Consider the following 21,140-nt stretch of genomic DNA (forward strand, 5'->3'; position numbering starts at 1 on the left):
GAGAGGGGCGCAGATAGAGTCCCGGAAGATCTCCGAGCCTCCCCGTCATACGGGTGCGTTCCTACCATAGTATCTGGAGGGACGAGGAAGATCATTGCGAATTAAGTTGTTGTGAGGGAACACGAGAAACAGACACAACAGTTGTGGGGTACTTTCCGTAAGCACAGCAGGGAAGGACTGCAACACATAGCGCTAGAAGGAAGGCACCGATTTCCACCTGCAAGGAGAGCTCTGGAAGTGCCATTGGACCGGCCGGACTTGCGCAGCCTGGTGAGCCGTATTCCGGACTGAGGACCCAGAGAGCTTCAGTAAAGAGGTAAAGAGACTGCAACCTGGTGTCCTCGTTATTTACCGCGACCTGCACCCCACAACTGCACCGCTACAACATCACTTATTGCACCGGACGTCCCCCACTGACAGACAGGGCCACGGACCGGGTCTAGCCACCGTGACAACCCCAGGACTGAGACCTAGAGGCCCGGCTCCGGGTACCCCTCGGCCCTGCGGCGGTGTGGGGGCACTCCAACTTGGCGTCACGAACAGGATCTACTTAAGCCTGAAGAATCAGGTCATGTGTGCCTTGGAACTGTGATTTATCGTGCTTGGACTGTGCTTTATTACGAGGACTGTGTGTTGCCACTTGCCGCCAGAAGTTCCCGCCAAAACCGCCGCCATTACAGCGCTAAGGAGAGCGCAGGAGAAGAAGAAGGGCGTGGAAGTGGGCGTGAACAAGCTGAAGAGCGCGAAAGACAATGGCCGCCCAGTCTAAATATCTCGGCCCCTTGAGGACGTGTCCGTCAGCAGCCGAGATCCGCCTCCTGATCCTTAATGGTGGGCAGAGACAACGAAAACGAAACCGCCCACGAAGAAGAGAGCGGGAAAAGGACCAGGAAGGAGGAGCGAGCGACATGGAGGACGCCATGGCGAGCCGCTCGGAGCCGGAGCGTGGGGTCGGAGCAGAGGACTCCCCCAGCCACCCGGAGGGGCACCGCAACCAGGCCTCCACTGCTGATGCTGAATTCCTGCAGGCCGGAGTGGACGAGCTCAGCGACCGACCCCGGCGGACGCAGCTGAGCACCGAGGCCGGGTGGAAGAAGGCCATCATCAGGAGCCTCACCGGACATCTGTCGGCAGCCTCATCTGGTCCGGAGCAGGGAAGAAGTCCCAGCGCTCCGAAGCTGGAAAGCAAGGCCCTGCCGGAAAGCGAGGTGCTGCAAGCAGAGATGACAGCGTCGCAGAACAAGGCCCTGCAACCAGCGTTCCAGATCCCAGCGGAGACGGAGCAGACAGGCACCGGAGGAACCGCATCTGAAGCAGGTAGGAAGAGCCACCCTGCCGTGACGACCGACACCACTCCAGTGACTGCTAGTGCCACAGTTGCTGACTCCGTTCCAGTGACTGATCTTGCAGCAGCCGCTATCGCTGCGCATGATTTAATCGTACGTGAAAGACGGATTAACGGCGTTTGTCCAGCACTGGGTGTAACCCTGGACCTCACTTTGCCCAGGCCAAGAAGGGTTAAGTGCCAGGTGCAGCCCTGGAAGCCGTCCAACTAAGCCTCGGAAACCTGAAACTGTAAATAGTTAACTGTTTATTTCCTTGCTGATTTGCTGCTAAAACCCGTCCTGGTTTTAGTCAAAAGACACTTTGCGAAGAAACCGTTCCTACTGGTCCTAGTTAAAGACACTTTGTGAAGATACCGGACCGGAACTTTGCATGAGACTGGTAGGCTGAGAAGACGAGCTACCTCAGAGAGACCTGGTCCCCTCTTAAAGGGGATGTGAAGAATTGTACTTGAAAGCGATACTGTTACAGAACAGTAATGTGGTAATGATGCCTTGAAAAGAAAATGTAACTGTTTTACATGCCGAGTTATATGTGTTGAATTTGTTAAAATGTGAAATTTGAATAATGTTTTGAAGACCGGAAGGATGCAGAGAGCCCGTAGGGGTAGAAGTAGAGGTCTGCATAGTTGAAAGTAAGAGAAGTAATAATGAGGGTGAGGATAGAAGGTAAACCCTGCGTCCCCATTGAAAAGTTACTTTGTTGCTAAGGACAGAGAGTGAACCCGTAGGGGTTAGAGAGTGAGTCCTTAAAGGGGCCGAGTAGAGCTGGCTCAGAGTTCTTCAACCGAAAGGAATGTTATGTCTATACTGTGTATAGTAGCGAAAGGCAGTAGGCCCTGGCTGAACAGGGCGGTCCTGTAGAAGAAAGGAGAGGCAGTAGGTCTGGTGCCGTAGGGACAGGCGGTCCTGCAGGTTCACAAGAAGGAGAATGTAAAGTTGAAATGCCTTATAATGTGATTATAGGAAGGCCTTTGATAGACTAAGAGTGTGAGTTTCTTAAAGGCAATGTTAAGTTATTATTTCAAAAATTGCACTAAATAGAATACCCGGTTGGGTAACAGAAGTTATTTATACTCTGTAAATTATAAGGTTAATTATGTTTGTAACGTTACAAGTGTCCTCACCTCCCATAAAGGGAAGCCTACTTAAGTATACTTATTGTTATTTGCACTCAACAAAATTGTATGTCTTTTTGCTAACCTGTATTGTTGGTTTTCTTCCCAGTCCCGGAGTACTGTGTTTAACCAGGGGGGAGTGCAGCGCCCCAGAGTCCTGGTCGTTGCAGTAGCATGGTCCAGCCACTAAGGGGGGCCATGCTGCGTTCGATGGCACGGAAGGAGTTCTCTGAGCAGGTATCACAGTCACCAATACATTTCACAGCTGGGCCTCCGGGGGGAGCTAAGGGTGCTATTCATTAGGCCACTCCCCACCATAGTGGGTAAACTGGGGGTCAGGCAGGAAGTTAGAGAGAACGCTGACGGGATTGAACGGAGCAACACCTGGTGGCAGAGGGTGTTGTGAAGGGAGAGACTGTAGGGTCTCTGCCAGGGGTGGGATCCTGGCAGAGGCTTGGCATGGAAAGAACGTAAAGGGACCGTGCCTGCTCAGCATAGCGGCGGTGCCCAAGGAAGGACTAAGAAGCGAGATAGATTGTGCTGAGTGAGAAACGAAATCAAGCGAAAGGAGATACCAGTGAGGGTTGTGCTGAAAGAGGCAGCACCTTACTGAGGCGCACTACCGGTGGCCGGAACGCCGAGGAGGTAAAGAGTTTCAAGCCATACCTCAGACCTACGGCAGGGCAGTTAGCTTGAGGCGGACTGTCTCACGCATCACCCAGGAAGGCAAAGGGGGGTACCAACAGGAGAGGGGCGCAGATAGAGTCCCGGAAGATCTCCGAGCCTCCCCGTCATACGGGTGCGTTCCTACCATAGTATCTGGAGGGACGAGGAAGATCATTGCGAATTAAGTTGTTGTGAGGGAACACGAGAAACAGACACAACAGTTGTGGGGTACTTTCCGTAAGCACAGCAGGGAAGGACTGCAACACATAGCGCTAGAAGGAAGGCACCGATTTCCACCTGCAAGGAGAGCTCTGGAAGTGCCATTGGACCGGCCGGACTTGCGCAGCCTGGTGAGCCGTATTCCGGACTGAGGACCCAGAGAGCTTCAGTAAAGAGGTAAAGAGACTGCAACCTGGTGTCCTCGTTATTTACCGCGACCTGCACCCCACAACTGCACCGCTACAACATCACTTATTGCACCGGACGTCCCCCACTGACAGACAGGGCCACGGACCGGGTCTAGCCACCGTGACAACCCCAGGACTGAGACCTAGAGGCCCGGCTCCGGGTACCCCTCGGCCCTGCGGCGGTGTGGGGGCGCTCCATTAGCATCTCACGAAAATGGTGGACTTTGCCCTTTAGACAGACACGTGCGTCATTGGTTTGGCAACATATTTTTAACAGGCATTTTTTAGGCCGAGTCAAACACACGAATCTGTTACACCGATCTTCTGACGGGCATGAAACACATTCTGGTAATTGGTGGTGGCTAAACGACATTGCAGGCTGTATCCTGGATCTCATACCTCCCATAGCCACCGCTGTTATTAATCATGTACGTTCCCATTCCTGTCATCACCATGCCCCTTTTCATGATCACTTCATCCAACGATTCGTCCGCCATATTTTTACTAAAAACCTGCACGTTCCCAGCAGCAACTGTGTATGAAACCACTTTACAGTTTTGGAATGTGCTTATGATGCCCGTAAACAATGTTTTTAAAAAAATTGCCCCCCCCCCCCACGGGGAAATGTTTGCCAGCCCGTGCACTTAGTGTATGGGCATTACAAGTCTAGGAGACCCGCTCCTTTACATTGGGCCTACTTTTTAATGAGGCCTTCCTCCACCTCTCATCATTTTCCACCACTAGATCATCAGGGTTCATGTGTTCCGTGCTGCTACAGACAGTCAATTTTTTGGAAAGGGTGTCTAGGATGCTCATAGAATGTTTTCAATAAATGTATCGCCCTTGGGGGAAATGTTTATCAGCCCATAGGCACTTAGTGTATGGGCTTTACAAATGTAGGAGACACAATCCTTTCCATTGGGCCTAGGCTTTAACGAGGCCTTTAGCAATGTCTCCTCATTTTCCACCACTAGATCACCAGGGTTCACGTGTTCCGTGCTGCTATAGACTGTCAATTTTTGGGAAAGGGTGTCTAGGATCCACATAAAATATTTTTAAAAAATTAACCACCCATGAGCAAATGCTTGTCAGGCCAGGCACTCCATTACAAGTCTAAGAGACCCACACCCCTACATTGGGCCTACTTCTTAACTCCTGCAATGTGTCCTTTACCTGCCACTAGATCACCAGGGTGAAAGTGCTCTGTAAGGTGCATTTTGGGCAAGGTGGCTGTGATGGCACTATTTTAATTTGTAAAAAAGGACCCCACATTGGGGAATTGGGCATGACATTACATTGGGCCTGCTTCTTCATTCTGTCTCCTGCAATGTGTCCGTTAACTGCCACTAGATCACCAGGGTGAATGTGCTCTGTACGGTGCATTTTGGGCAAGGGGGCTTTGATGGAACTATTTTAATTTGTAGAAAAAGGACCCCATATTGGGGAATTGGGCATGACAGTACATTGGGCCTACTTCTTTCTGTCTCCTGCAATGTGTCCTTTAACTGCCACTAGATCACCAGGGTGAATGTGCTTTGTACGGTGCATTTTGGGCAAGGGGGCTGTGATGGCACTATTTTAGTTTGTAAAAAAAGGACCCCACATTGGGGAATTGGGCATGACATTACTTTGGGCCTACTTCTTCATTCTGTCTCCTGCAATGTGTCCTTTAACTGCCACCAGATGACCAGGGTGAACATGCTCTGTACGGTGCATTTTGGGCAAGGGGGCTGCGATGGCACTATTTTAATTTGTAAAAAAAGGACCCCACATTGGGGAACTCGGCATGAATCCGGAATTGGGCACACACCACATGGCCAGCTAGATTTGTTAAATGTTACAATGACATTTCCCAGTGAACGCATTTGTAGTGGTTGAAAGCAATGTTAACGTTGAAAAATGCTTCAAAAACGCTGCATCTGAACTAAGCCTAAGTGGGGGAGGAAATTTTCATTCTGGCATTAATAATTTGGCCTTACAGGCAAGTCATTAACCTGCAAAGGATGTACCTTAACATATTTCCCAGCAAAATCCGTTTTGGTTTCGTTTTAGTGTGTTTTTGGTGGTACCGGGAAAAGTAGCATGAATCTCGTAAAAAATTATTTAAAGCTGTGAACTAGAAGTCATGAACGCTTCCAGGGGCGATCCCTATGATGTTCCTGTGTCATTTGAGCAGTGTTTCCATCATTTTCAGACGTTTTTAGACCTTAAAAGGACCCCGGGGGATCACGGTAAAAATACTTGGGTCTCCCATAGACTTACATTGGGTTCGTTGTTCTGGCCGAGTACCCGAGTATTCCAATCTGCTCGACCCGAGCAACGAGCACCCGAGCATTTTAGTGCTCGCTCATCACTAGTCACTACTCATATTGGCATCAGTGATGTTAAACCAGGACATGTTTCCTCCAGCACTCAACGTGTTGAAAGGATTAAACTTGCTAGCATGGGCTGGTTTTAGATGGGCACCCATAGAGTTGGTGGGCGGGTGCTCCCCATATCTTATCTCGCTTGTGTACTGAAAGGACCTGCGATGATGTTACAATCATGTGATCATCACATGGCTTAGGTTAAATAACTGGACATGAGAGTCAGTGGGTGTTATGTCTTGGGAGAGAAGGAACTGCCATGCGGCTCCAGGAGGAGTTGAGTCTTTATGTGTTACTTGCGGGTGAATCCAGCATGGAAAGGACTCTTTTGAACTCTATATTTATTTTGTTTTGCCATTAGGCCAGAAAGGCCAGTTTTGCTTTATTCAATGCTGCTATGGTTTATATTGTCTTTTAATAAACCAGCAAGCGATTTACTTCAAGAGGCGTTCCTGCGTCTACCTGTGCAAGCAGCCAAGTGAGTCAGTCAGACCATCACAATATATATATATATATATATAAACTATTTTAGATAATTTATATACTACTGACAAACTACCGCAAAAGTACATTTAAATAAAAGGAAAAAAGGCTATAATAAGGCTTTCTATTATGAGTCTTATTAGTCTTATTAGTAGGTGAATGGCACTGTAATAAAAGTAACCTGTCCTTTTTCCTACAGCTCCAGGGAGCAGCCATGGAAGCGGCCTTTGCGCCATCCTATGCTAACCTGTTCCTGGGGCTGTGGGAAAGGGACCTTCTCCTGTCAGATAGGCAGTCGTCGATGGACTGCGTCCTTCCCTGGACGCGGTACATCAACGACATTTTCTTGATCTGGCAGGGGTCTACTGATGATTTGCAAGAGTTTCTGGTGGGTCTAAACTAATGATTTCAATATCCATCTTACCTATACATCAAACTTAGACTCGGTGGAGTTTCTGGATGTAACAATTAAAGGGGCCCTACCAGAGAAATATGTACAGATGTCTATAGGAAACCGACATCCACGAACGTGTTGCTACATGCCTGCTCCTCACATCCACCACATATGGTTCGATCTGTACCGGTCGGACAATTCCTCCGTCTCCGTCAGATTTGTTCCTCTGTTGTGGACTTTGAAAGACGGGCGGAGGAGTTAAAGATATGTTTTCTTGACCTTGGATACAGTCGCTGGATGGTGAAAAGGGCCTACAATAGGGCTAGGCATTCCACACTTACAAGAAGCCACTAGTGGGTACCTAGAATTATATTTTTGGATCAGGGTAGCTCAAGTGGATATGTTCCATGTGGCCACTGCGTGGCGTGCTGCAATATTGATTGAAGTGACTCATTTGAAAATTCAAGTGGGTCCAAGTCATACAAAATAAGGAAATTTATCACCTGTACAACAAGGTATGCGGTGTACTATGCGACATGTCCTTGTAATCTAATCTATGTGGGACTCACCTCATGCCAGCTCAACGTACGTGTGAGGGAACACGTGCTGGGCATTCAAGCTGCAGTAGGCCACATGAACGTATCCACTCTAAAAACCTTACCCCACCACTTTAAGGCTGTTCATCAATGTAACAGTAATTTATTGCGTGTGAAGTGTATTGATTCATTGAATATCTATATAAGGGTGGTAAATTGTCACAGCGCCTGGCTCAATGTGAAGCCAGGTGGATTTGGACATTGCAAACTGTCCACTCTAAAGGTCTAAATGAGAACCTTTCATTTGCCCTGTTTTTGTGATATATATTCTCACGGTCCTATACACTTTGCGGTCACTATTTTGCTGTAGGGATTACACATGTGGTTTTTACATGATTTTAATTTTACTTTTATTTATTTTTTGTAGGTTTTATATTTATGATGCTATACATGTTGGTTATTTTTGTTATAATTCGTATGGTTTGGACTATTATTAATTTACAACTGATGTGGAGATATTGCCATCCGGGTCTAAGTTATGAGGAATCTCTCTGCACAGAATATCTACATGTGGGACATCCATCGCTTGCTGCCGATGCATCATTACAATTTGTTAATAATATGTTGGTCTCATATGGATATGTTATGATGTAGTAAAAAATATGAATACACATATGCACCTTGATTTAATATGTAACCTTGCTGTGTTCTATTTTTTGGATGTCTCTATTTTATATGTTAAGTGTGTTAGATTGGGGTTATTTTGTTTTTCCTTTGCTTGTTTCTCGGTATATTGCTTTGTCAATTTGAGACTCGATATTTCGGTGTCTCAGCCATTTAACATATGACTGTAGCGCTGCCCTGGACAGTACACATGCGCGCCTCGTCCCTGCTGCCCCCGCCGGCTTCCTGTGTCTTTATGTGGCTGGTCATGTGGGGTTTATGTGTTCCTGATGCTTCCAGTCACATGACGCGGGCGCCGGCTGGCGTCGCGGTTGCCGAGGCGATGGATGTGTCACTTCCAGTCCTCGGCAGCGCTACTTCCGGTACGCGCTGATACAATAAGCCCTGCATGTGTGCATTTCCTATGCCCCCTAACGAATGTGCCATCCGAAACGCGCATCGGGGCAGGTAGCTGGATCCTCTGGGCCATCAACTTTAACACCTGATAGGTAATTTTGGGAACTATGTATACAATTGATTGTGCATCACTTCTGCTTTATACCTTAGCACTCTAGCACTTTATGTCAATGTGTTGTGGCCATGCAACCTGTTATTTAATTAAATCAGTCATTGATATACTGATGAGCAGTGATGTTGCTGCTTATGGGGACATACAGTGGGGCAAAAAAGTATTTAGTCAGTCAGCAATAGTGCAAGTTCCACCACTTAAAAAGATGAGAGGCGTCTGTAATTTACATCATAGGTAGACCTCAACTATGGGAGACAAACTGAGAAAAAAAAATCCAGAAAATCACATTGTCTGTTTTTTTAGCATTTTATTTGCATATTATGGTGGAAAATAAGTATTTGGTCAGAAACAAAATTTCATCTCAATACTTTGTAATATATCCTTTGTTGGCAATGACAGAGGTCAAACGTTTTCTGTAAGTCTTCACAAGGTTGCCACACACTGTTGTTGGTATGTTGGCCCATTCCTCCATGCAGATCTCCTCTAGAGCAGTGATGTTTTTGGCTTTTCGCTTGGCAACACGGACTTTCAACTCCCTCCAAAGGTTTTCTATAGGGTTGAGATCTGGAGACTGGCTAGGCCACTCCAGGACCTTGAAATGCTTCTTACGAAGCCACTCCTTCGTTGCCCTGGCGGTGTGCTTTGGATCATTGTCATGTTGAAAGACCCAGCCACGTTTCATCTTCAATGCCCTTGCTGATGGAAGGAGGTTTGCACTCAAAATCTCACGATACATGGCCCCATTCATTCTTTCATGTACCCGGATCAGTCGTCCTGGCCCCTTTGCAGAGAAACAGCCCCAAAGCATGATGTTTCCACCACCATGCTTTACAGTAGGTATGGTGTTTGATGGATGCAACTCAGTATTCTTTTTCCTCCAAACACGACAAGTTGTGTTTCTACCAAACAGTTCCAGTTTGGTTTCATCAGACCATAGGACATTCTCCCAAAACTCCTCTGGATCATCCAAATGCTCTCTAGCAAACTTCAGATGGGCCCGGACATGTACTGGCTTAAGCAGTGGGACACGTCTGGCACTGCAGGATCTGACTCCATGGTGGCATAGTGTGTTACTTATGGTAGGCCTTGTTACATTGGTCCCAGCTCTCTGCAGTTCATTCACTAGGTCCCCCCGCGTGGTTCTGGGATTTTTGCTCACCATTCTTGTGAACATTCTGACCCCACGGGGTGGGATTTTGCGTGGAGCCCCAGATCGAGGGAGATTATAAGTGGTCTTGAATGTCTTCCATTTTCTAATTATTGCTCCCACTGTTGATTTCTTCACTCCATGCTGGTTGGCTATTGCAGATTCAGTCTTCCCAGCCTGGTGCAGGGCTACAATTTTGTTTCTGGTGTCCTTTGACAGCTCTTTGGTCTTCACCATAGTGGAGTTTGGAGTCAGACTGTTTGAGGGTGTGCACAGGTGTCTTTTTATACTGATAACAAGTTTAAACAGGTGCCATTACTACAGGTAATGAGTGGAGGAAAGAGGAGACTCTTAAAGAAGAAGTTACAGGTCTGTGAGAGCCAGAAATCTTGATTGTTTGTTTCTGACCAAGTACTTATTTTCCACCATAATATGCAAATAAAATGCTAAAAAAACAGACAATGTGATTTTCTGGATTTTTTTTTCTCAGTTTGTCTCCCATAGTTGAGGTCTACCTATGATGTAAATTACAGATGCCTCTCATCTTTTTAAGTGGTGGAACTTGCACTATTGCTGACTGACTAAATAATTTTTTGCCCCACTGTATATACCACACAACGGTTTTAAATATATGATGCTATGATGCTAGACTGTTGTATATGTACCCCTACAATATTATTGTATGGTGTTATTATGCAAGGGTGTTTATTTTGCACTCCCTTTCCTTTGTGATGCCAGCTTTCAATACTACATTTATAATACATGGATTCTGGCCCTCAGGGTCTTCCTAGCCCCTAAGTGCTTTTCATGTGTGTTTCACAGCTACTGTAATATCCCCTGCATTTTTGGTATTATTGGTTAATAAATTATAATTTTTATATTCATAATTCTCTGGACTTCTGTGATCGTTATAAGTTCTCTGTGTTTTCCATACAAAGTAGGGCTAGCACCTGTAAGCCCTATGTGACAGCATTCTAAAATGTTTTCTATATGTCCCCAATGAACGCTCCATAAAACAAAAGATAGCATTTGTTATACTCATCTACACAGCGGTCCAAGTTCGATAGGCGTCGTTGGACTTGATCTCCTCTCTATAAGCTTTATGTGGATGATGTGTTCTATGTCATCCAAACAGTGTCCTAAGAATCGCTCTCCTGTGCAGATGCACTTTTCTTCCCTGTCGAGGGCAGAGCAAAGTACTCTAATGCGCATGGAAAGGCCAATGCGCATGTGTGCTATAATACTTTGTTCTGGACTTGCCGTGGCAGATAAGTGCACTTGTGCAGGAGCAAAATGCTGAAGTTACTGTGTGGATAACATAGAACATGTCATCCCCATGAAGCAAAAAGAGAGGAAGCGCCGGATCAAGGCTAGCTATTCCCATCGGACCGGACCGCCCCATAGGTGAGTATAATAAAAGATATTTTTTTCATGGAGAGCGGATTATGGACATCTAGACAACATTCTAGAATGCCGTCACATTGAGCTTACAGGTGTTGGCCCTACTTCATATGGAAAAAAACTGGTGACAGGTTCCCTTTAACTAACAACTGTATCCCACTGTCACGACAATTAAGGAGGCCTTACATATCTTGTGTCATATACTCTATGATTTCATATTGCTTTAATTGTATGGTTATAGTCAAAAGAACGCATAAACATCAAGCAGTTTCTGCAAATTTTTGTTTTACTTGAAAAATTTACATTACAGAAAATATAAATATGATTAAAAAAGATTGGCTTCAATTTCTTACAAACAAATAATATATTACAGGAAATCATCAAGTGAAATCTTCCTTCCCTATATAGATCTGGATCTTTGGCAGTAAGCTGGTGACCTGACTTTTGTCAACTTGTTCTCTTTCATTGTAGCGCAGGAGTAAAAAACCTTCTACCAAAAATCTGTAGTGGGAAGAATTTGTCCAGTGTGAACACTATGTTTGTAGCATCATTAGATACACATATTATTTAAAAACATTACAATTACACAAAAGACCAGAATTAAATTAATACTGTTACATATAAAACATTATCAGATAATCTTTAAAAAAGATATGGCATGTTCTGTACAGTTATAAATGTATTGTAAATTTAAAAGGACATCTTAAATAATACTGTTCAGACAGAAATGGACTGCTTTGAGTTATGCAAGCTCTGCCATGGTATGAAATATAGTAGAAATGGTGATTTATAAATATCCTCTGATGTAATCCCTTCCTTGCCTAATGATTTAAATATGTTTAGCTTTTTTCCTCCTTTCTCCCTTCCTTTTTGGAAAGTGAGGAATTTAGCTGACCTTTGTTCTAGCTCAACAGTGTGATGATTTCTATATGTCAATCTCCAAATAACAACTATAATCTTTATATAGCGCTAACATATTCTGCAGCGCTTTACAGTTTGCACACATTTCTGTCCCCAATGGAGCTCACAATCTAAATTCCCTATCAGTATGTCTTTGGAATGTGTGAGGAAACCGGAGAATCCGGAGTAAACCCACGCAAACACAGGGAGAACATACAAACTCCTTGCAGATGTTGTCCTTGGGGTTTGAACCAAGGACTCCAGCGCTGCAAGGCTGCGCCAGCGTGCAACTGTATTTGGATGCTTGTGTGGGTAGTCAGGTAAGGAAATTGGTCACAATACATGATCATATGACAAACGAACTTCTGCTCTAAGCTGAGTAACAACTGGTTTATTATCACTAAATTTGGAAATGGTTATGTTGTGGGTGTACACCACAACAGGTAAGCGATGGACAACACTAAATAAATACACTTTTAAGATTTTAGTTTCTGTTGGGTCAACCATTCTTCTACACCTAGCACCTGTCCTGTCAGCTTTGTACATGTGTTAAAACATAAGGCTACTTTCACACTAGCGTCGTACGACATGCGACGAATTGCGTCGTTGCAGCGCACCGACGCAAGCCGTGAAAGCGCCGCACAACGGGGGCAGCGGATGCTGTTTTTCAAGGCATCCGCTGCCCCATTGTGAGGTGCGGGGAGGAGGGGGCGGAGTTCCGGCCGCACATGCGCGTCGGAAATGGCGGACATGATGCACCAAAAAACGTTACATGCAATGTTTTTTGGTGGCGACGGTCCGACGCAACACGACACAACCGTCGCACGACGGTTGCAACGTGTGGCAATGCGTCGCACTGCGTCGCTAATGCAAGTCTATGGAGAAAAAACGCATCCTGCAAGCACTTTTGCAGGATGCGTTTTTTCTACAAAACGACGCATAGCGACGTGGAAGTGAAAATATCCAAAAAATAAAGTAAGACTAAAACATGTAGTATGCAATGAATTGTTCCGCGTGTTAATTGAAGGCAGTGATACAACAAGAATAAAAATATAGCAAATCACTTCAAGGATGTAAGAGTGTATTTACATTACTGACCAGCATAATGTATTTTCCTATTTCTGTCAAGAGCCACTGCAAAAATTGCTAAATAGCCCTCTTACACACTGGTTCCAATGATATCAGTAGGGTGATATCTAGGCCTGCATGTTGTGCAATATACCACACTAGAACACATTATTTGTGCACCATGGTAAAGTCATCCAATGGCTTCATGTATATTGATCAAATGCTTTCTATTTTGGCTATTTGACCTATCCCTTTAAACAAACTCATACTTTATATTATATATACAAAATAATTGCACTTTTTACAATTTACAGATATTCAACAGATTATCATCAATGGCAATGTTTTGCAGTTTTATTCCAACTACATTTACAATGGCTCAGTTCAGCGTTGTCTTATTTTCAGCTTCTGACTTTCCAGTTCTCATTGCAGTCTTCTAAAAGCAGTCTCTGCGCACCTCATGAGCTTGTAGTTTCTCCAACAAATAAGTAATTTCCTTTATCATCTTCAATCTCAATGTCATGTTTGGTTCATGAGACTGAGGCAGAACACTAAAGTCTTTAAACCACCTGAGAAGGAGACTAAAAATTACATACTTTCATGGAGATTATAGAACATCCATCTCTAAAGTGGTTCCCATCTTGTTCAGAGATTGTAACTCCCAACCATCCAGAATCTGAAACTGAGTCAGTTTCACTGGGCAACATCGTAACGCCCTAGATATTTTCTCCAAGATGTTCATGTAGCTATGCAGAAAGCAAATTAAGTGCAGCAGGATATTACCAAGCTTGTAAAGGACACTGCAAAAGGTAAAGAAACAGGTTTTAATTATGATAAATGACCCTAATTTAACAAAATTGCTTTATGGTATATAGCAAGTGAGGTTTATGACTCTGTAACTTGGCCATGGAATATGAACATTTACCCTGAGCAATGCATAGCACTGAGACATATACATAAGTATGCATGAATGGGAAAGCTTGGAAGAAAAATTCCAGAAGATATGTGCAAGCATCAGGAAAGAACTTCCTAAATAGGAAAGACACTACAAAGCTTTATTGCAGTAGTCTTGTGAGCAATATAAAGCTCAAACATGGTGGCAAAACTGCCAACTTGCAAATATTCGATTCTCTGAAAACATTGCTAAGATAAGTGACACTAGAATTCTCTGAAAAAACTATAAGAGTAACTGTCATTTTAATTTATATTTCATACATTAATAATACACATGAAAATAAGCAAATTTGTAACATATCTTATCAGAGAAATCTGCTTCTTTCTCCATCAGGACTGATCATTCAATTTAAAAACCCTCAATTCACAGGTAAAATCTATATTCAGTGAACACAGATTGTTACATTACTGAGATAGGAGATAACAGTTGGATTTTATAAGATTCTACATAGAAGGGAGGGGATCTGCCCCTATCTCTTCCTTCCTCCTCTTATTCCTCTCCAAATCCGGGGATAGAGTTTGGATTTCCTGGAGAGAGAGAGAGAGAGAGAGAGAGAGAGAGAGAGAGAGAGAGAAAGAGAGAGAAAAAGAGAGAAAGAGAGAGAGAGAGAAAGAGAAAATGTGCATGATTTGAATGGAAAAATGCATGAAAACCCGGATTCGGTGGCCGGATTCATATTTTCACCTCACGTATTATCAGTTTTTCGCCGGATCAGTCGCTGGGCGTTTTTTCACCGGACAGAAAAAAACGTTCCTATAAACGTTTTCTCTGGCTGCCGGAAAACTAATCTTAGACGGAACTGGCAAAAAATGGATGAAACGTGAGGCCATCCGTCGCAATCCGGCGCTAATATAAGTCTATGAGAAAAAAAACGGATCCGGTGGCAACTTTTGCCAGATACGTTTTTTCAAAATTCGACAGATTGTGCCTGACGACAAAAACCTGATGTGTGAAAGTAGCCTTAGAGCTGAGATGTAGATCTCTGTATAGCCCACCCCACATCACTGATTACCTGCATTCTGTGTACAATGTATAGTAACAGAAAGTTGCTAATCAGTGTATGGTTGGACGATGAGGCCAGTTGTCCTGTAGTAATAATGTCCTGCTGATAAAACACTGATTTTATTGAAACAGACAGTAAGTGACCCCTCACTGGAATTGGGCTCTTCTCCACTACATCATGCTCATCTCGGATTACATAGAGAACCTGCTGATAGGCTTTAACTGAAGAAACTATATTTGATTAATTACATATATAAATATGGATGTCACATGAATGACATACAGTTTTAAAAAATGGACACATGGATAGAAAACACATGACAATATGTATGAAAATTGTATGACGACGAAAAATAGGACAACTTTTCATATGCTCATCTGACCATTGGCCTAAAGATACAATATTTATTGTTGTTATGTTCCATAACAACTATACATACTTATAAAAATATAGGTCAAAACTGAGAAAACATATCTATGCATTGAATTCTGTGTTTAGGTTTGACTTGAGTACTCATCTCACAAACAAGAGAAGTGGTATTGCCTACACAACATCACCACCTAATATAATTACCCTTTGTGATTGTAAATTTAAATGCAATAAAAAGTTAAATTTTACAGGAGGCATTGCTACCTAGTGCATGGTTCTCAGGTCCATCGCTAGGTACTGATGTTTCTAACCCAGAGGTGAGGCACTATCTCCCTCCCGGCAGTGAAGATTGGTCTAATGGAAATGTCCATCAGTTCAAAGCACTGACCATTTCCTGGTGCTTTAAGAAGTTATTCTGTGTAAAGGGACCTCAAGCATTTAAGTTATTCCTCCTATTATTGGAATGACACAATAGTAATGAAAATATCTGGATACTGCAGCTTTTTCTGACTCTTTTGGAAAATTAGCAAATTGAAGGGCCTAATGTCATAACAATTGCAATGCTGGACAATTGCCTAAAAATATTTATTAAGCTTGAAGAAGAAAAGAAGAGCAATAAAGGAATGACTTATTTAATGTACCCTTGTTTGAGAAAGTCAGTAATGAAAATGTAATTCTTTATATCCCAGGTCAGTTCTTTTTCTGATTTCCCACTCTTTCTAGTCAGGAGAAAACATTTATCTAACCCCACAAATCATAATCAGTCAGGCAATCAAGCACATCAAGGCTCCATGGAATACCATTTCCTTGAAAGGACTTATCAATCCATCTGGTGAGTACTCAGCCCTAACCAAACCTGATTAATTATTCATCTTGGCCAAGCAGACTTTGATGCTTGTTGAAACAAGCCCTATAGATGCAGGACCTAATTATCTAATCCAAGTACATTAGGATTCTGCCTATTTGGGTGTCAGATCTACAAATAACTACTGATCCATTAAAAGTACGGAGATTAAGTTTGAGTATGATGCTCTTTTGTTGTTCTGTATAGAATATTTGTAAGCAAACGTTAAATGTACATTTCCACTGCTGTGCAACTGTCTATAAAAGAAAGGTACTTTTAATTTATTATTTTCTGGAAAAGTATTTATATCATCTTCATGGATAATTCTATATTACCCAGACTGACTTCATGTTCCTTTCAAGGACCCGGTAGAATATAGTCTTCCAAACTGTCAGGATTAGTTTTACCTGTTTGCTAGAGGACATGTTTGATAATGTGCTGATGCTGCCAGTATCTGTGACAACCATCGTTGATGGAAAGCGTGATGTGTGTGAATACTGGGGAGGTTCCTGTTTATGTGCATACACTGTAAGTGAAAGAGAAAAATAATAAACATGGACATTAATCCTATATTTCATAATATGCAATGGAGAAATGTCATTAACCACTTGCTAGGATATCAATATTGACATATCTAATAAACACCTAAATACCTTCAGAATGTAAGAAATTTGCTATACATGAATTAATTATCTGATCAAGTCTTCCCATTGAATTTGACCTGTACATTTCCCAATGGCATAAAGCTATGGTACCCCACACACTATCATGTGGTTGTGTAATGATCTGCTTAAGAGCTTATTCATACCTCAGTATTTTGTATCAGTGTTTTGTGTGTCAAAACCAGGAGTGCAACGTACAGAGAAAAACTATAAATGAAAGACTGACACCTGTTCTGTGTTTTGAAGACACTCCTGGTTTTGGCATATAAAAACCTATCAACATATCAACATTACTGATGTGTGAAAAAAGACTAAAAGGAGCAAATTGATATTGTAAATCTACAATAGATACATTTGTTTTAAACTTGACAGGGATTTTTAACATGAATTTCACACCAAAATCTATATTAACCCCTTACTGGCTTAGCCAATTTTGAAGCGAACCTGTCACCGATATAAGATACAGCCACCACCTTTCAGGGCTTATCTGCAGCATTCTAATAATGCTGTCGATAAGCCCCCCCTCCCCCCCCCCCAACCAACCTGAAAGATAAGAAAAATAAGTTTTATCACCGTGATAAAAAGGAACCGATAGGAAAAATTCCCTATTGTTGCCGGGTACCGGCCGACAGATCTCAACGTGCGCACTGCGCATGCCCCCACCAATATTTTCCAGGAAGATGACGCAGAGGGCTGGAGGACAGATCAGGAGGGTGGAGGTTTCGGGGGCTTTGGGGACTCCATTTCTCTCCTCTCTGATGTGTTAGATCATATCAGAGGAGATAGAAATAAATTGTAAATCAGCCATTTTTTGTGATCACCATTATTCGATGAATAACTAATTAGCAAAATAAATAAGGATTTATTATAGAACCATAAATAGGACTAATACAATATACTTGTGAATAGCAGTAGTATTTATGTGAATGAGAACAATTCCTTATAATAAATTCTTATTTATTTTGCTAATTATCATTACTAATTATAAGGAAATAAAGATATTTATAAATCTAATACGCTATCAACTAATATTGGCAGCAGTAATACAGTAATAACTACATCCTACCGTCACCTTTCATAGATATAATCTAACCTCATAGGATTTTCTTTCCCCATGTCGACGTCATTGAGATAATTCTAATATAAGACTATCTAAGACTATTGACTGGATAATATAATATTTTGGGGACCCCAGTCTAGAGTATAATTATTCTCTTCCCTGTTTTGTGCTTATAAATACTAGTTTTCAGGATTAGTAATTTAATCATTTATGATAATTTGAAGGGTAATAATAAAAATTATATTTTATCATTTATTCATTCACTCCCTTTTCACTTCTCAATGGAAAAGTTAAATAATTATTCTGATATAGCGAGCAATGAGTGAATGTGGCAAAAATTAATAATCCACAGTTCACTCAAATTTGGCCAGGTAATTTGATTTGAATCTCATCAAATGTTCCTTATTATGCTCTGGGGTCTCTTCAGACTCTAGTATAGTAGATACTGACCCACACAAGTGGCTCAGGCAGTGCAGCTCATACAGGATGGCACATCAATGCGAGCTGTGGCAAGAAGGTTTGCTGTGTCCGTCAGCGTAGTGTCCAGAGGCTGGAGGCGCTACCAGGAGACAGGCCAGTACACCAGGAGACGCGGAGGGGGCTGTAGGAGGGCCACAACCCAGCAGCAGGACCGCTACCACAGCCTTTGTGCAATGAGGAACAGGAGGAGCACTGCCAGAGCCCTGCAAAATGACCTACAGCAGGCCACAAATGTGCATGTGTCTGCACAAATTGTTAGAAACCGACTCCATGAAGATGGTCTTATTGCCCAACGTCCACAGATGGGGGTTGTGCTCACAGCCCAACACCATGCAGGACGCCTGGCATTTGCCACAGAACAGCAAGATTGGCAAGTTCGCCAATGGTGCCCGGTGCTCTTCACAGATGAAAGCAGATTCACGCTGAGCACATATGACAGATGTGACAGAGTCTGGAGATGCAATGGAGAGTGATCTGCTGCCTGCAACATCCTTCAGCATGACTGGTTTGGCAGTGGGTCAGTAATGGTGTGGGGTGGCATTTCTTTGGAGGGCCACACAGCCCTCCATGTGCTCGCCAGAGGTAGCCTGACTGCCATTAGGTACCGAGATGAGATCCTCAAACCCCATGTGAGACCATATGCTGGTGCAGTTGGCCCTGGGTTCCTCCTAATGCAGAACAATGCCAGGCCTCATGTGGCTGGAGTGTGTCAGCAGTTCCTGCAAGATGAAGGCATTGAAGCTATGGACTAGCCCGCCTGTTCCCCAGACCTGAATTTGATTGAACACATCTGGGACATTATGTCTCGCACCATCTACCAACGTCACATTGCACCACAGACTGTCCAGGAGTTGGCGGATGCTTTAGTCCTGGTCTGAGGGGAGATCCCTCAGGAGACCATCCACCGCCTCATCAGGAGCATGCCCAGGCATTGTAAAGAGATCATAGAGGCATGCGGACGCCACACACACTTCCTTGTTTTGAGGCATTTCCACTGAAGTTGGATCAGCCTGTAACTTCATTTTCCACTTTGATTTTGAACATCATTCCAACTCCAGGCCTCCGAGGGATATTAGTTACGATTTACGTTGATCATTTTTAGGTTAGATTTTTCTGAACACATTCCACTATGCAATTAATTAAGATTTACAACTGGAATATTTAATTCAGTGATATATAGGATATGAGATTTTAGTGTTCCCTTTATTTTTTGGAGCAATGTATGTACAGTATATACAGTACAGACCAAAAGTTTGAACACACCTTCTCATGTAAAGATTTTTCTGTATTTTCATGACTATGAAAATTGTAAATTCACACTGAAGTCATCAAAACTATGAATTAACACATGTGGAATTATATACTTAACAAAAAAGTGTGAAACAACTGAAAATATGTCTTATATTCTAGGTTCTTCAAAGTAGCCACCTTTTGCTTTGATGACTGCTTTGCACACTCTTGGCATTCTCTTGATGAGCCTCAAGCGGTAGTCACCGGGAATGGTTTTCACTTCACAGGTGTGCCCTGTCAGGTTTAATAAGTAGGATTTCTTGCCTTATAAATGGGGTTGGGACCATCAGTTGTGTTGTGCAGAAGTCTGGTGGATACACAGCTGATAGTCCTACTGAATAGACTGTTAGAATTTGTATTATGGCAAGAAAAAAGCAGCTGAGTAAAGAAAAACGAGTGGCCATCATTACTTTAAGAAATGAAGGTCAGTCAGTCCGAAAAATTGGGAAAACTTTGAAAGTGTCTCCAAGTGCAGTGGCAAAAACAAAGAAACTGGCTCACATGAGGACCGCCCCAGGAAAGGGAGACCAAGAGTCAACTCTGCTTCTGAGGATAAGTTTATCCGAGTCACCAGCCTCAGAAATCGCAGGTTAACAGCAGCTCAGATTAGAGACCAGGTCAATGCCACACAGAGTTCTAGCAGCAGACACATCTCTACGACAACTGTTAAGAGCAGACTTTGTGCAGCAGGCCTTCATGGTAAAATAGCTGCTAGGAAACCACTGCTAAGGACAGGCAACAAGCAGAACAGACTTGTTTGGGCTAAAGAACACAAGGAATGGACATTAGACCAGTGGAAATCTGTGCTTTGGTCTGATGAGTCCAAATTTGAGATCTTTGGTTCCAACCACCGTGTCTTTGTGCGACGCAGAAAAGGTGAACGGATGGACTCTACATGCCTGGTTCCCACCGTGAAGCATGGAGAAGGAGGTGTGATGGTGTAGGGGTGCTTTGCTGGTGACACTGTTGGGGATTTATTCAAAATTGAAGGCATACTGAACCAGCATGGCTACCACAGCATCTTGCAGAGGCATGCTATTCCATCCGGTTTGCGTTTAGTTGGACCATCATTTATTTTTCAACAGGACAATGACTCCAAACACACCTCCAGGCTGTGTATGGGCTATTTAACCAAGAAGGAGAGTGATGGGGTGCTATGCCAGATGACCTGGCCTCCACAGTCACCAGACCTGAACCCAATCGAGATGGTTTGGGGTGAGCTGGACCGCAGAGTGAAGGCAAAAGGGCTAACAAGTGCTAAGCATCTCTAGGAACTCTTTCAAGATTGTTGGAAGACCATTTCTGGTGACTACCTCTTGAAGCTCATCAAGAGAATGCCAAGAGTGTTCAAAGCAGTCATCAAAGCAAAAGGTGGCTACGTTGAAGAACCTAGAATATAAGACATAATTTCAGTTGTTTCACACTTTTTTGTTAAGTATATAATCCCACATGTGTT

At 43.3% G+C, this 21,140-nt stretch overlaps 1 protein-coding gene across 1 annotated transcript in view; it reads right to left on the bottom strand.

Annotated features, from left to right (window-relative positions):
* Window positions 1-11,333: 11,333 nt before the first annotated feature.
* Window positions 11,334-21,140, bottom strand: part of HNF1B (HNF1 homeobox B) — a 294,307-nt gene continuing 284,500 nt past the window's right edge. Inside the window, exons 8-9 of the mRNA XM_077295511.1 lie at window positions 16,600-16,718; window positions 11,334-13,821 (exon numbers count right to left, since the gene is read on the bottom strand). Coding sequence (XP_077151626.1) covers window positions 13,801-13,821; window positions 16,600-16,718 — 140 coding nt within the window. The 3' untranslated portion in view covers window positions 11,334-13,800. The remainder of the gene's footprint in view (window positions 13,822-16,599; window positions 16,719-21,140) is intronic.

The sequence above is a fragment of the Ranitomeya variabilis genome, chromosome 3 (genome assembly GCF_051348905.1).
Source record: "Ranitomeya variabilis isolate aRanVar5 chromosome 3, aRanVar5.hap1, whole genome shotgun sequence".
In the NCBI taxonomy this organism is placed as follows: Eukaryota; Metazoa; Chordata; class Amphibia; order Anura; family Dendrobatidae; genus Ranitomeya; species Ranitomeya variabilis.